The following is a 13,526-nucleotide window of genomic DNA, read 5'->3' as shown; positions in this document are numbered from 1 at the left end:
TTTCTCCAACCGATCAGTAGGATTACTGAGACGCTGCCCCAGGAGAGTGTCAGGGGCTTCATGGAGCTTGAACCCTGCTGTCTGCTCTCAGGATGACAGCATTCCTACTTCCACCCCTGCCACTCCACCAGTGCCCTTGCTGTTGCTCTTCAGCTAGCCAGCCCAGACTGCTGAAGCCCAGGCCCACAGTTGATCGATGTCACCCTCCAAGGCCATCTGCAGTCCCAACAATTGGAGGTCCACAGCCTTCCACCAGCCATGTTGCAGCCACTGAAGAAGGACCTCACAGGTGCATTCGGAGAGACAAAGGCACACGGAATGCAGGCACTAATAGAATGCACAAGGGTGATTAGTTTGTTTTTGTATGCATTATGTCATGATTGAATTTTTAAATTTGGATTGCAATGTGCATTTTCTGGAGGATGATGTGATGGTCACTGATAGAGGAAAAGTAAGGAACGTGGGACTGTTGATGAATGGGGAGGTGTGGTTGAAGTTACTGGTATCGCTCATTAATTGTTTGATAACGAAGAGCCTGGGCAGAAAGAGGCTGCCTATGTTGTAGCCTCCTTTCTTCTTCCTTCACTTCCTGTTGCACTTCCTCCTCCTCGTGCACCTGCTCCTCACCTAATAGGTGGTGGCAAGGGCTTTCGCATAATGGGCAGGTTGTGCTGGATGCAGCATACTACCATAAAGCTCGATTCCCGCTCTGCTGAATACTGCAGGGCTTCTCCAGAGCAGTCCATGTGGCAGAAGCATTGCTTGAGGATACCAATAGTGTGCTTTATAATGTTCCTTGTGCAGCATGGCTCTCATTGTAGGCATGCTGTGCATGTGGTTTCAGACCAGAGTCGTGAACCATGTCATGAATGGATAAACCCTTGTCCCCCAGTAGCCAGCCTTTGACTTGCCATAGTGGGTCAAATACAGATGGCTCAGAGGACTGCTACAGAATGAAGGAATCGTGACTACTGCCAGGATAATGGGCATTCTCTTGCATGATGCACTACCAGTGGTCGCACACTAGCTGCACATTGAGGGAGAGGACTCTCTTTCAGTTCAGGGAAATGGTAGCGTTCACATGGTGCGTGCAATCAACGGCATCCTGAACCATGGGGAAGCCTGCATGCTGTGCAAAATCTCATGTTCTCTCCGCCTGCTTGTCTCTAGAAAGAGGGAATGAGATGAAGTTGTCTCTTTGTGTATAGAGAGCCTCTGTGATGTCCCTTGTGCAGCAGTGTACTGCAAACTGCAAGATGTTGCTTATATCTTCAGCAGCAGCCTGGAGGGATCCAGATACATAAAAGTTCAGAGGTCACCGTGACAGCCACAGACAATGCTGTACTTGCCCTGCTTTGCGATTGCAGTTGTTGTGGCTGCAGCAACTGTCAGATTTCAGTCACAACCTCGTTAGTAAAGCGAAGACGCCCCAAGCATTGGTCCTCAAGCAGAAGTTGAGGGAAGATAATTACACACTAAAGACCCTCGATGGATTATGGCCTCCTGGTGATTGCTCTTCTCCCCCACCTCCCTCTTCTAACAGCTTGTCCTGCTCTGCATGGTCTCTCTTCATTCCCACAGTCATGGTCAATTCCAAGTGGAAAGCCTACCAGGCCACCCATGACTGGAAGCAACTTGTTTTAGCATAAGCTTTTAAATGAAAAAAAAAGTACTTCATCACCAACCAGACCACTCCCTGCAGACTACTGAAACTGTAGGCAACTATAGAAAAGCTCCCAAAATGCGTGTAGTTGCAGCCAGAAGAAATAATCCAGCAACTAACCTGTAAGTAGTTCATGATCCCTTTAATTAGCGCTGGAGGGGAGGGGGGGCCAGAGGGGGTTCCTTCATACCATCTAACATCATGTTCAGCTGTGCGAGGTTAAGGCTGCCGAAGGCTGCACTGGCGCACTGGAGGCGATGTTGAATCTCCGCATCAATGACTGCCTTTGTTGACAAGAGGCTCCCGAGGTATGGGAAATGGTCCACATTGGCGAGGGCTGCGCCGTGAATCTTGATGACTGGGGGGGGCAGTGCTGGGTGGCGAGGACACGCTGGTAGAGGACCTTTGTCTTATGGATGTTAAGCGTAAGGCCTATGCTTTCATATGCCTTGGTGAATATATCAACTATATCCTAGAGTTCAGCCTCAGAATGTGCGCAGACGCAGGTGTTGTCCGTGTATTGTAGCTCAACGACAGAGGTTTGGGTGATCTTGGACCTGGCCTGGTTCTGTAATTTAGTTCCAATCCAGCAAGGAGCTTGTTGACTGTGAGGTGGAGCATGGCAGCGAGGAAGATTGAGAAGAGGGTTGGAGCAGTGACGCAGCCCTGTTTGACCCCGGTCCGGACGTGGATTGGGTCTGTAATGGAACCGCTGGTAAGGATCACAGCTTGCATGTCGTCGTGGAGCAAGTGAAGGATGTTGACAAACTTTTGGGGCATCCAAAATGGAGGAGGACGCTTCATAAGCCCTCATGGTTGACAGTGTCAAAGGCATTTGTAAGATCGGAAAAGGCCATGTATAAGGGCTGGCGCTGCTTTCTGCATTTTTCCTGCAGTTGTCGTGCTACAAAGATCATGTCCGTTGTTCCCCGTAGGGGACGAAATCCGCATTGTGACTCCGGGAGGAGCTCCTGGGCCACAGGGAGAAGATGGTTGAGGAGAACTCTAGCGACAACCTTCCCAGTGGTTGATAGCAGGGAGATTCCCCTGTGGTTGCCGCAGTCGGATTTGTTCCCCTTTTTAAAAATGGACACAATCACTGCATCTCTGAGATCTCTGAGATCTCCCGACATGCTCTCCTCAAATAAACGAGGTCCACAGAGCCCAAAATCTCCCCTATCAGTTTTATCTGTAATGCTCTGCATCTCTTGGGTTAATATTAGCAGTAGCATAATCTTTTTAATAGATAACTCAAAGATTTGCAGGCATGTCATACACTATTCCTGGGAAATGCCTGGCACTTTCCTTGGTTTTCATAAAGCAATCATCTGACTGGCTAGCCGTGATTTTGAAGTGCAACATACATCAGGAATGATAAATGGAGCAATTTCAATGCCCACCCGATGTAGCTCGTGAAAGGCCCAAACCATTTTCATGGCTGAGTTTCATTTGCATGGAAAGGGCAGGCAGCTGGTGTGTTCCCAGCATGGACAGGCAACTGACCATTCAGTGCAAGGGGGAGAGGAAACTGGTGGCTCATCTGCAGATCCAGGCCAGCAGAGCGCTATGAAATGAGAGAGCCAGGCTAACTGGGGGAGGGTGGACAATTTAGTCAAAGTTTGGGAGGATTTGTAGAGAAGTGTAGGAAGAGCAAGTAAGCTCATCCTGCTGCCAAAAATAAAATCCTCCCTTAACCGTTACTTTATAACTTTATTTTGAGGTTACTCGAAAAACTCGAGCAGGAAGACGGTAGTAAGCTTCTTTTTAATATAAATGCAGCAAGTTAAAGGCACAATACAGAGAGAGACAGCAAGTGAAAGAAATTTGGAAAGGCACTAAGTGAAAGGCACTATCTAAAGGCAGTAAGTGAATGGCACTATCTAAAGGCAGCAAGTGAAAGGCACTATCTAAAGGCAGTTAGTGAAAGGCACTATCTAAAGGCAGCAAGTGAAAGGCACTACATAAAGGCAGCAAGTGAAAGGCACTATCTAAAGGCAGTAAGTGAAAGGCACGGGGACCGAAATTCAGCTTCCCGTTAAGGCATGTTACCCCCAGAAACGGTAGCCACGTGGCGGTATTGAATGGACACCGATTTTCTGTCGTCTAGCCACCGCTCGCAAAATTCTCCTCAGTGGTTTTCCCAGTGGTCCCCACCTCCATCCCACTGCTGACAAACCCTCCTAGGTGCATCATCAAAGCATGCACTGCTGATCTCCCGTCCTGCAAGAAAAATTAATGTAAAAAAATCTTGATGCCGCCGCACGGTGTCCCCGACAGTTTGTTCTGTCGGTGCACTGCGTTTGCAGTGTGTGCAAAATAGTGGTGCAACCACCATTAAAGGGGAGGGCGCACTGCCGTGGCCACCATCTTATTTTCTATGTCAGCCGACTGCCAGGTCGGCCCAACAATTATGCCCCCAGGTTTGGCCGGGCCACCAACAGCCAGCCTGGCACCCCCTCTTGGGTGCCAGGTCGCTGGCCCAGCCGAGACCCTTCCTGGTGGCCCAGTGAACCGAACTAAAATAATCGCAGAGCTTGCAGCGGCTCTCCCCTTTAAGTGAAGTGGAGAGACATGGTGATGCGCCAGCATGATGACATCATCAGCGCTACGCTGATAACTGACAATGGCGAAGACTCCGTCCGGCCTGCATTTCTGCCCCTATTATTTACTGACTTCTCCTCTGCTCGAAAAAAAAAGACAAAGAGCTGAATTTCGCACAAGAGGCCATCTCATCCACCGCGGTGGTGAAAACACAGGAAAAACGGTAGGTGCGACCCGCTTCCGGTGGAGGTGAATTTCTACCCCACTCTATTAAGGCAGGAAGTGAAAGACACTATATAAATCCAGGAAGTGAAAAGCACTATATAAAGTCAGCAAGTGAAAGGCACTATATAATCGCATTTTCTTTCTCTTTCTAAGCATTAGCATATTAGCATTCAAATCGCAAAATTGTATAATGACTAATTGAATCATTTTATTGAAGCTGCATCAAGAGAATGATCAGACTGACATAAGAATATAAGAAATAGGAGCAGCAGTAGGCCAGTTGCTGCTGCAAGCCTGCTCCGCCATTCAATAAGATCAAGGCTGATCTTCTACCTCAACCCCATTTTGCCGCACTATGCCCATATCCCTTGATTCTATTAGGGGCTGAAATTGCCGCCCCCCCCCCCCCGCCCCCCCCCGGCCAAGAAGTAGGCGCACTCACCAATTCAGTAGTGTTTTCTCCGCCCCAATCCCAGGGACAGAGATTGGACTGATATTCAGCTCTTTGGCTTTTATTCTTGGTCGGGACGGTGTTGAGGGGCGGAAGCGTCCTTGGAGCGAGGCGGCCGTCGCTCTGAGTCATCAGCGCCGCAGACATGCCGCGTCGCGCTGATGTGTCACAATGTCCCCCCTCTTCAGTTAAAGGGGAGGGCCACTGCGAACTCTGCAATTAGTTTAGTTAGACCCACTGGGCCACCAGGGAAGGTTTCGGCTGGGGGTGCCAGGCTGCCTGCTGGCGGCCGGCCGAACCCATGGCCACCATTGTTGGGCCGACCTCGCTATCGGCCGACAATGTAAATAACATGGCACTGCAGCATTGCGCCCTCCCCTATAAGGGCGGACGCGCTGACCAGCCGCGCACAGCTTCCCGCAGGGGAAAGCTGTCGGGGCACCGACTGGGGCAATTTCCCATGGCGGAGTGGGGGTCACTGCCGGTCAGAAGGGGGTCAGAAGGGGATCAGAAGGGGGTTGGCGCATGCCTGACGGGGCAGCAGCACGGGCGGCGCGGAAACCCGTTCCCGCCGCTCCCGGTCCGGGGTCAATTTTAGATGGGTCGGCCCATCTGTCTGCCCCCAGTCGGTGAGGTCTATCCGCTCCATAGAGGCAGTAATAAGGATGGGGGCAATTTTAGCCCCTTAGAGTCCAACAATCTATCGATCTCTGTCTTGAGTATGCTCAATGACTGAGTGTCCACAGCCCTCTGGGATAGAGAATTCCAAAGATTGAGTGAAGAAATTTCTCCTGATCTCAGTCCTAACTGGCTGACCCCTTATTCTGAGAGTGTGACCCCTATTTCTAGATTACGCAGCCAGAGGAAACATCATCCCTGCATCTACCCTGTCAAGCACTAAGAATTTTGTATGTTTCAATGGTTTCATTCTTCTAAACTCTAGAGAATATAGGCCTAGTCTACTCAATCTCTCCTCATAGGACAATCCCCCCATCCCAGGAATCAGTCTGGTAAACCTTTGTTGCTCTCCATCAATGGCAAGTATATCCTTCCTTAGGTAAGGAGACCAAAACTACACACAATACTCCAGGTGCGGTCTCACCAGGGCCCTATATAATTGCAGTAAGACATATTTACTCTTATACTCAAATCCTCTTGTAATAAAGACCAACATACCATTTGCTTTCTTAATTGTTTGCTGCACCTGCATGTTAACTTTGTGATTTGTGGTTCTAGACTTCCCAGCCAGAGGAAACATCCTCCCTGCATCTACCCTGTCAAGCCACTTAAGAATTTTATACGTTTCAAAAAGATCACCTCTCATTCTTCTAAACTCTAGGGAACATAGGCCTTGCCTATTCAATCTCTCTTCATAGAAGAATCCCCCCCATCCCAGGAATCAGTCTAGTGAACCTTTGTTGCACATCACAGTAGCAATGGTATTGCATTATTATTATCACTGTGAGGCCACAGTTGTATCTTGATGAAGATCCATCAGCTTCCTCCAAGTTTATTCATAAGAAATTATCTATTGGGAAGCATCATTGTACAATTATTTTTTTTTTCTTTATTGCAAGGGAGGGGTGTTTCCATCAGTTTGCCAAGTTGCATTTTTCTTATACACAGTTGCTCAGTTTGTTCTTCAATGTGTAGTGTCTGTTTGTGTCTCATTGGATCTCTGGTGCTATAACTGACAGGATATATCTTGTATTTTGAAGTTCTAGGAATACAGACTGATAGCTCATCAATTCTGTACAGGTCTCAGGACAGGGCCTCCACAGTCACAACCCTAGGCTACACAGCTTAATAACAAAACCAAACATAAATGGCTAACTGAGGGACAAAAACATTTACTGAGGTTTTTTAGCAGACAGCATAAATTACTTTCAAATTCCAGACAGTAATAATCTGTTTGTGTAGCCACATGCAAGTCAGAGAACGAAAGAACAGAGCCACATTAGATTTGTCTGCGAGCTTTCAAAATTCTGTGAAATCTGACCTTATCTGCACAGCAGTCTAAAATGAGAGCAAGCACATGAATAGGAGCTGGTTTCTTGCAAGTATCAATATAATGTTGGCACAAAGCTACAGAAAATGAATGATTATTTATGTTTCCAATAAGTTTAAGAAACGGTTGTAAAAGGCAATAGCAAGTTGCTTGTAGGCATGATACTTGTCTTATATATTTTGTGCACCATGATGATTACTTATCCATAATAAATAATGCATTAAGTTCCCTACAAAGAAAGTGGGAATCAGAGAAAGTTGTTCTGCCAATCACTTTATTCTGTCATTCAGATCTAACCTCGGCACTCCAGCTAATATGAGATTTATTTCTATTGATCTGAATAGTTTTCTTAATATATAATACAAAGTTATTTTTTTGAACTAGTCATATCTTACCTGTAAACCCCATAAGGGAAGACTTCTATCTACCCAAATTATAGGAGACCTGATGGTAAATCAAAATGGTAACATTGGTTAGTTCATATTTCAAATAAATACAAATTTGCTTGCTGTGAGCATATATGATTTAATATATGGAATATGATCCACAAAACACCATTAAATATCGTGAAAAGTCCTGAAATCTCATGTATTATAAGAGTTCAATTCTCCTTTTACCTTGCACCATTATCCCTTTTGTCTCTTAATCTCTTCTGCCTCCCACCCTATCACAGACCTTCCCTTGCGTACTTTCCTCCCCTCCCGCCTTTCCCTGTCCCAACACTTGTTCAAAAATTGGTTACATCTCTAACTTTTTCCAGTTCTGACGAAGGGTCGTCGATCTGAAACGTTAACTCTGTTTCTCTCTCCACAGATGCTGCCTGACCTGCTGAGTATCTCCAGCATTTTCTGTTTTTATTTTACAAGTTAGCAACATAAGAACATAAGAAATAGGAACAGGAGTAAGCCATTTGGCCTATCGAGCCTGCTCCACCATTTAATAAGATCATGGCTGATCGGATCTTGGCCTCAACTCCACTTCCCTGCCTGCTTCCCATAACCCTTCATTCCCTTATCGTTCAAAAATCTGTCTATCTCCACCTTAAATATATTCAATGACCCAAGCTCCACAACTCTCTGGGGCAGAGGATTCCACAGATTTACGACACTCCAAGAGAAGAAATTCGTCCTCAGCTCAGTTCTAAATGGGCAACTCCTTATTCTTAAACTATGCCCCCTAGATCTAGATTTCCCCACGAGTGGAAACATCCTCTCTGCATCTACCTTATCGAGCCCCCTCAGTATCTTATATGTTTCAAAAAGATCACCACTCATTCTTATAAACTCCAATGAGTATAGGCCCAACCTTCATCAGTCAACCCCTTGATCTCAGGAATCACCTAGTGAACCTTCTCTGAACTGCCTCCAATTCAAGTATATCCCTGCTTAAATAAGGACTCTAGGTGTGGTCTCACCAGTGCCCTGTACAGTTGTAGCAGGACTTTCTTGCTTTTATGCTTTATTCCCCCTTGCAATAAATGCCAACATTCCATTTGCCTTCCTGATTACTTGCTGTACCTGCATACTAACTTTTTGTGTTTCATGCACAAGGACCCCCAGGTCCTTATTCAGAACCATGGACCAAATTCTACATCGGAAAAATCATAAATTACAATCCACTAAGTACTAGTAAAGGTCCCTGAATCTCGTGTTATAATGATTCTGGCTCTAACTAACTACACTATTTACTGGCTGCTTGTCTGTTTGGATGGGGGAGCAGGGGCCTGGAAATCAGGCATCTCTAATGATAAATTAAAGGCAGCTAGCACCTCTTAAAGGGAAGGTGCACTCCAGCTGCAATCAGGAAGAAATCCATAGGAGAGAAATGGTTGCAAAACCTGCAGACCAAGTTCTCCAATGCTGCTTTGGAGGCACTGGTCCAGCTGATGGATTTGAGGAGGGAAATCTCATTTCTCCACACCGAGTGGGCAGAAAGCGCTCCAAGCAACACCTGCGTTGCTAGTGGGAAGAGGTTGTAGAGAAGGTCAATGCCACGAGTTTAGCTCACAGGACATGACTGTAATGTGTTCAGTGACCTCACCAGAGTTGTCAAAGCAAGAATCCTGCTCTTTTATTCTCTGTTCAGATCTCCAACCCCTGCAGCTTCCCTACTCCCAATACTGCCCTCCCCCATCTCCTTCACTCTGCTACAATCACTGCAACAGCTCAGAGACTGGCACCACGCATACTTTATATACTAGGCTAGAGGATGTGGTGGATCACTGAACACAAGTGTTCGGAAGTTAGGATAGGGGTAGGACACCACAGATGCCAGCTTGCTTGAGGGCAACATTGCATGCTAGCTCTGTTGCAGAAGACTCAGATGCTGACTTAGAAGGCCCATGTTACCAAACAATCCCAATTAGCTGGAGTGCGCCTCCCTTTTAAGAGATGCTGGTTGCCAAGAGAAGCAGGAGTGCATCCCTGGCCACTCCTTGGCCCCCTAATCTAACCTGATTCCCTCCTCGTGGTTGGATTTCCCCCCCCCCGCAACACAATCACTGAACCCCCACCCACGATCTGTAACACCCCCACACATGATCACTGACACCCTTGTGATCCCTTTATCCCTCGCCCCCCAAACCACATTGTACCCACCTGCAACCTCTACTCTGAGGAGCAGGATACCTACCTGCTCCTGGACTGTAGCCTCTTCTACAGCATTCCCTGCCCAACAGGGATCCAGGCCTGGCAATCAGGCTGACTTCAGGGCAGGGAACCTGCTTAAAAAAAAAACCATACATTGCGAAGTTAACACTCCCTGGCAGTCGTGGAAACCCAGAGAGAACTCCTTCCCCCACTTTGTAATCCCACCCGAGTTAATATCTAACCCTGTAACTATACCCAGAATCTGTGTTAGATATTTACTGGGGTAAGATTTCAAAATGTGTTTTTTTTTGGAGGTGGGGTGGGGGGCTGGCAGTGGTGTTACAGAACTGCAACTGCAGAACTGGCCTCAGGGCCTTCTGGCTTCAGTTCAATCAGCTGGATTCCAGCAATAAAAACACAAGCTTTATATTTTGAGCCACCATTAAAGTTGTTGAGTCCAGTTCATTGGATATATTCAAAAGGGAGTTAGATGTGGCCCTTACGGCTAAAGGGGTCAGGGGGTATGGAAAGAAGGCCGAAGTGGGGTACTGAAGTTGCATGATCAGCCATGATCATATTGAATGGTGGTGCAGGCTCGAAGTGCCAAATGGCCTGCTCCTGCACCTATTTTCTTTGTTTCTATTACTTTACTGCCTGTTGCTAGCCCTCCCGGATTGTCCGGGGTTCTTCTGGAATGGGGCCACAAATCTCCCAAGCACTGCTGCTAGCATCCCGGGAGAACAATGTTATTTAAAATTTTTGCCGCAGCACTGCTCCCCTCCACCCGCCCCACCCCCACTCCGTGACATTACTGGCTGCCGTCGCAGGGAAGCGCATGGCTTGGAGGGCGAGATAAAGGTGCACAGAGCTAGGAGAGGTGCTGGGCTGGGTTAGAGGAGGGTGGACATGGAGTGGTTTCGAAATGTTGATACTGAGCTGCATTTAAGACAATGTGCCCTTAAGAAGTTCCCCAAAACACTGAGCCCACTGCCCTTTAGAAACATATAAAACATAGAAAATAGGTACAGGAGTAGGCCATTTGGCCCTTCGAGCCTGCACCACCATTCAATATGATCATGGCTGATCATGCAACTTCAGTACCCCATTCCTGCTTTCTCTCCATACCCCTTGATCCCTTTAGCCGTGAGGGCCACATCTAACTCCCTTTTGAATATATCTAACGAACTGGCCTCAACAACTTTCTGTGGTAGAGAATTCCACAGGTTCACAATTCTCTGAGTGACGAAGTTTCTCCTCATCTCGGTCCTAAATGGCTTACCCCTTATCCTTAGACTGTGACCCCTGATTCTGGACTTCCCGAACATCGGGAAGATTTTTCCTGCATCTAACCTGTCCAATCCCGTCAGAATTTTATATGTTTCCATGAGATCCCCTCTCATTCTTCTAAATTCCAGTGAATATAAGCCTAGTCGATCCAGTCTTTCTTCATATGTCAGTCCCGCCATCCCGAGAATCAGTCTGGTGAACCTTCGCTGCACTCCCTCAATAGCAAGAACGTCCTTCCTCAGATTAGGAGACCAAATTTCTTGGTTTGTTTCAGGTCGGACTGTGCCGACCGGTTTTGACATGTTGAGTCCAAGTTGAGATCGGTTCTGCCTGAGGCTCCCAGTCAGAGTTGTCACCTTCACAACCAACCTCAGTCCAAACCATAGTCCAAGGAGATATGGAGAGATGGGATCTTATGCGGTGCAGGGGGATTCTGGGTGTAGTTACAGGGTGAAAATCATCAGGTTATAGCATGACTAATTGTTACAGGTAGGATATTGGGACTTTACATGCATTTCTACTAGTTACATTTTGTATTATTGTTGGTTATGAGTAGAATCTGAGGGCCCAAGTTTCCACAAGAAAAAAAACAGGCGCCCCTCCGAGCTGGGCGCCCGTTTTTCACGCCTAAAACGGCGCCTAAAAAAATCCTTGGTATTCTCCACCTACTTACAGGTTCTCTGGCCCTCGGCGCAGCCAGCACGAGCTGTGGGGGGGACGGAGCCAGGTCCCTGCGCTGAAAACAGTGCCGGGACCTCTGCACATGCGCGCTAAAGTCGGCACGCAAGTGCAGTAGCTCCAGGCGCCGAACTGTGTGGGAGGGGCCCGAAGCACGCAGCCCCTAGCCCTGGCTGAATGGCCTCACGGGGGCTGCGTGAATAAGGCTCCTCCCACGGCCAGCTCCTGCCCACCCCACCCCCCGCCCCCGACCGGACCAGACACCCGCTCCCCCCTGCCTCCGGACCAGACCCGACACCCGCTCCCCACCGCCCCCCCCCCCGCCGACCAGACCCGACCCGACACCTGCTCCGCCCCCCCGCCGACCAGACCCAACCCGACACCCGCTCCCCCCCCTCTCTCTCTCCCTCTCTCTCCCTCCCCCTCCCTCCCCCCCTCCCTCTCTCTCCCTCCCCCTCCCTCTCCCTCTCCCTCCCTCCCTCCCCCTCTCTCTCTCCCTCCTTCCCCCTCTCTCTCTCTCTCTCTCTCCCTCCCCCTCTCTCTCTCTCCCCCTCCCTCCCTCCCTCCCTCCCCCCCTCCCCCCCTCCCTCCCTCCCTCCCCCTCTCTCTCTCCCTCCCCCTCTCTCTCTCTCCCTCTCTCTCTCTCTCCCCCTCTCCCCCTCTCCCCCTCTCCCCCTCTCCCCCTCTCTCTCTCTCTCTCTCTCTCTCTCTCTCTCTCTCTCCCCCTCCCTCCCGCTCAGCGGCACGAACGGCTGCAGAATTCTCCCTGAAGCACTTTCACACAGGTAGGAAGATGGTTTATTTAATCTTTTCTTGGCTTATAAATGTTTATTCAGGTTGGATTTATTTGTATAATATTTGTAGAAGTATAAATAAGAATTTATTGTCGAATTTAAAGAGTTCCCTTCCCCCCACCTCGTTCTGGACGCCTAATTTGTAACCTGCGCCTTATTTTTTAATGTGTAGAACAGGTTTTTTCAGTTCTACAAAAATCTTCACTGGCTCCATTCTACTTTAGTTTGGAGTACATTTTCACTGTGGAAACTTTCAAATCAGGCGTCAGTGGCCGGACACGCCCCCTTTTGAAGAAAAAATTCTGTTCTAAAGTAGAACTGTTCTACCTGACTAGAACTGCAGAAAAAAAAATGTGGAGAATTGCGATTTCTAAAATAGTCCGTTCTCCACCAGTTGCTCCTAAAAATCAGGCGCAAATCATGTGGAAACTTGGGCCCTGAGAGTTACCAGTATTCTTATTAGTTTTCGGTGCAATTTCAGTGAGTTACTATTAGTTACTGGTAGAACCAAAGTTCCTCCCACCTCTAGTTTCCTCCCTAAAAATCCCTCCTGCATCTTCTGTTTCCCCACTTCACCTGGTGATCACCTAGTCCTTGGAAGTTCTTGCATAACAGCTGCTGGTGCAAAACCATGAGCAAAGATACTCAACTACAGGGGACCCAACATTTATACTCTAAATGCAATAACATTTGCAGATGTCACATGATCTCTCGCCACGTGGTCCGTATGTCACATGGTCCAAACATCACATAGTTAACCAGAGTTGGTAATTCCTAGGGGATATCTATAGGCTCACTGCAGGCTTCTTAAAGCCTCATTGGAAATGGGCATCATTTGTACAGGAAATTGAGGTAGGAAGACCAAACATGTTCTTTACTGCCTCATTACCGTGGGTATATTCTGCTTGCATTATTTTACCTATGGGAACACCCCAGAAATTCCAGGGCAATAAAAAGGGTCGGGTTTTGCCCCTTTTTCCTTAACCTAGTGCTCAGGGAATAGATGTCTCCCGGATCCTGGCCCCAGTAAAATGACCCCCATTATCTGTTCACTGTCATTAAAAAAATTGCATTCACATCGCATAATTTCTATCAATTAATATATATATTATATAATGTAAACAATAAAAGGCCATTTTTCTTTTCAGTTTGAAATAGGTATTTAATAGATTATTTTATATCATTCCAAAACTTACCGGTCAATCTTGGTGAGATTGTGGTTTTGATTAGAACAGCCCCAACTTTTAAAAAACACAAATAAAGTTATTACTTCAGGTCAATCTGTTGGATT

General features: G+C 47.6%; 1 protein-coding gene across 3 annotated transcripts in view; it reads right to left on the bottom strand.

Annotated features, from left to right (window-relative positions):
* LOC139268148 (potassium channel subfamily T member 2) overlaps positions 1–13,526 on the bottom strand; it is a 1,179,460-nt gene that overhangs the window by 773,201 nt on the left and 392,733 nt on the right. For all 3 annotated transcript variants that reach the window (XM_070886186.1, XM_070886187.1, XM_070886188.1), the window contains exon 4: positions 7,284–7,332. In XM_070886186.1, the coding sequence (XP_070742287.1) occupies positions 7,284–7,332 (49 nt within the window). The remainder of the gene's footprint in view (positions 1–7,283; positions 7,333–13,526) is intronic.

The sequence above is a fragment of the Pristiophorus japonicus genome, chromosome 8, assembly GCF_044704955.1.
Source record: "Pristiophorus japonicus isolate sPriJap1 chromosome 8, sPriJap1.hap1, whole genome shotgun sequence".
NCBI lineage: Eukaryota > Metazoa > Chordata > Chondrichthyes > Pristiophoridae > Pristiophorus > Pristiophorus japonicus.
The sequence above is the reverse complement of the archived record's forward strand: the minus strand, read 5'-3'. Positions and strand labels throughout refer to the sequence as shown.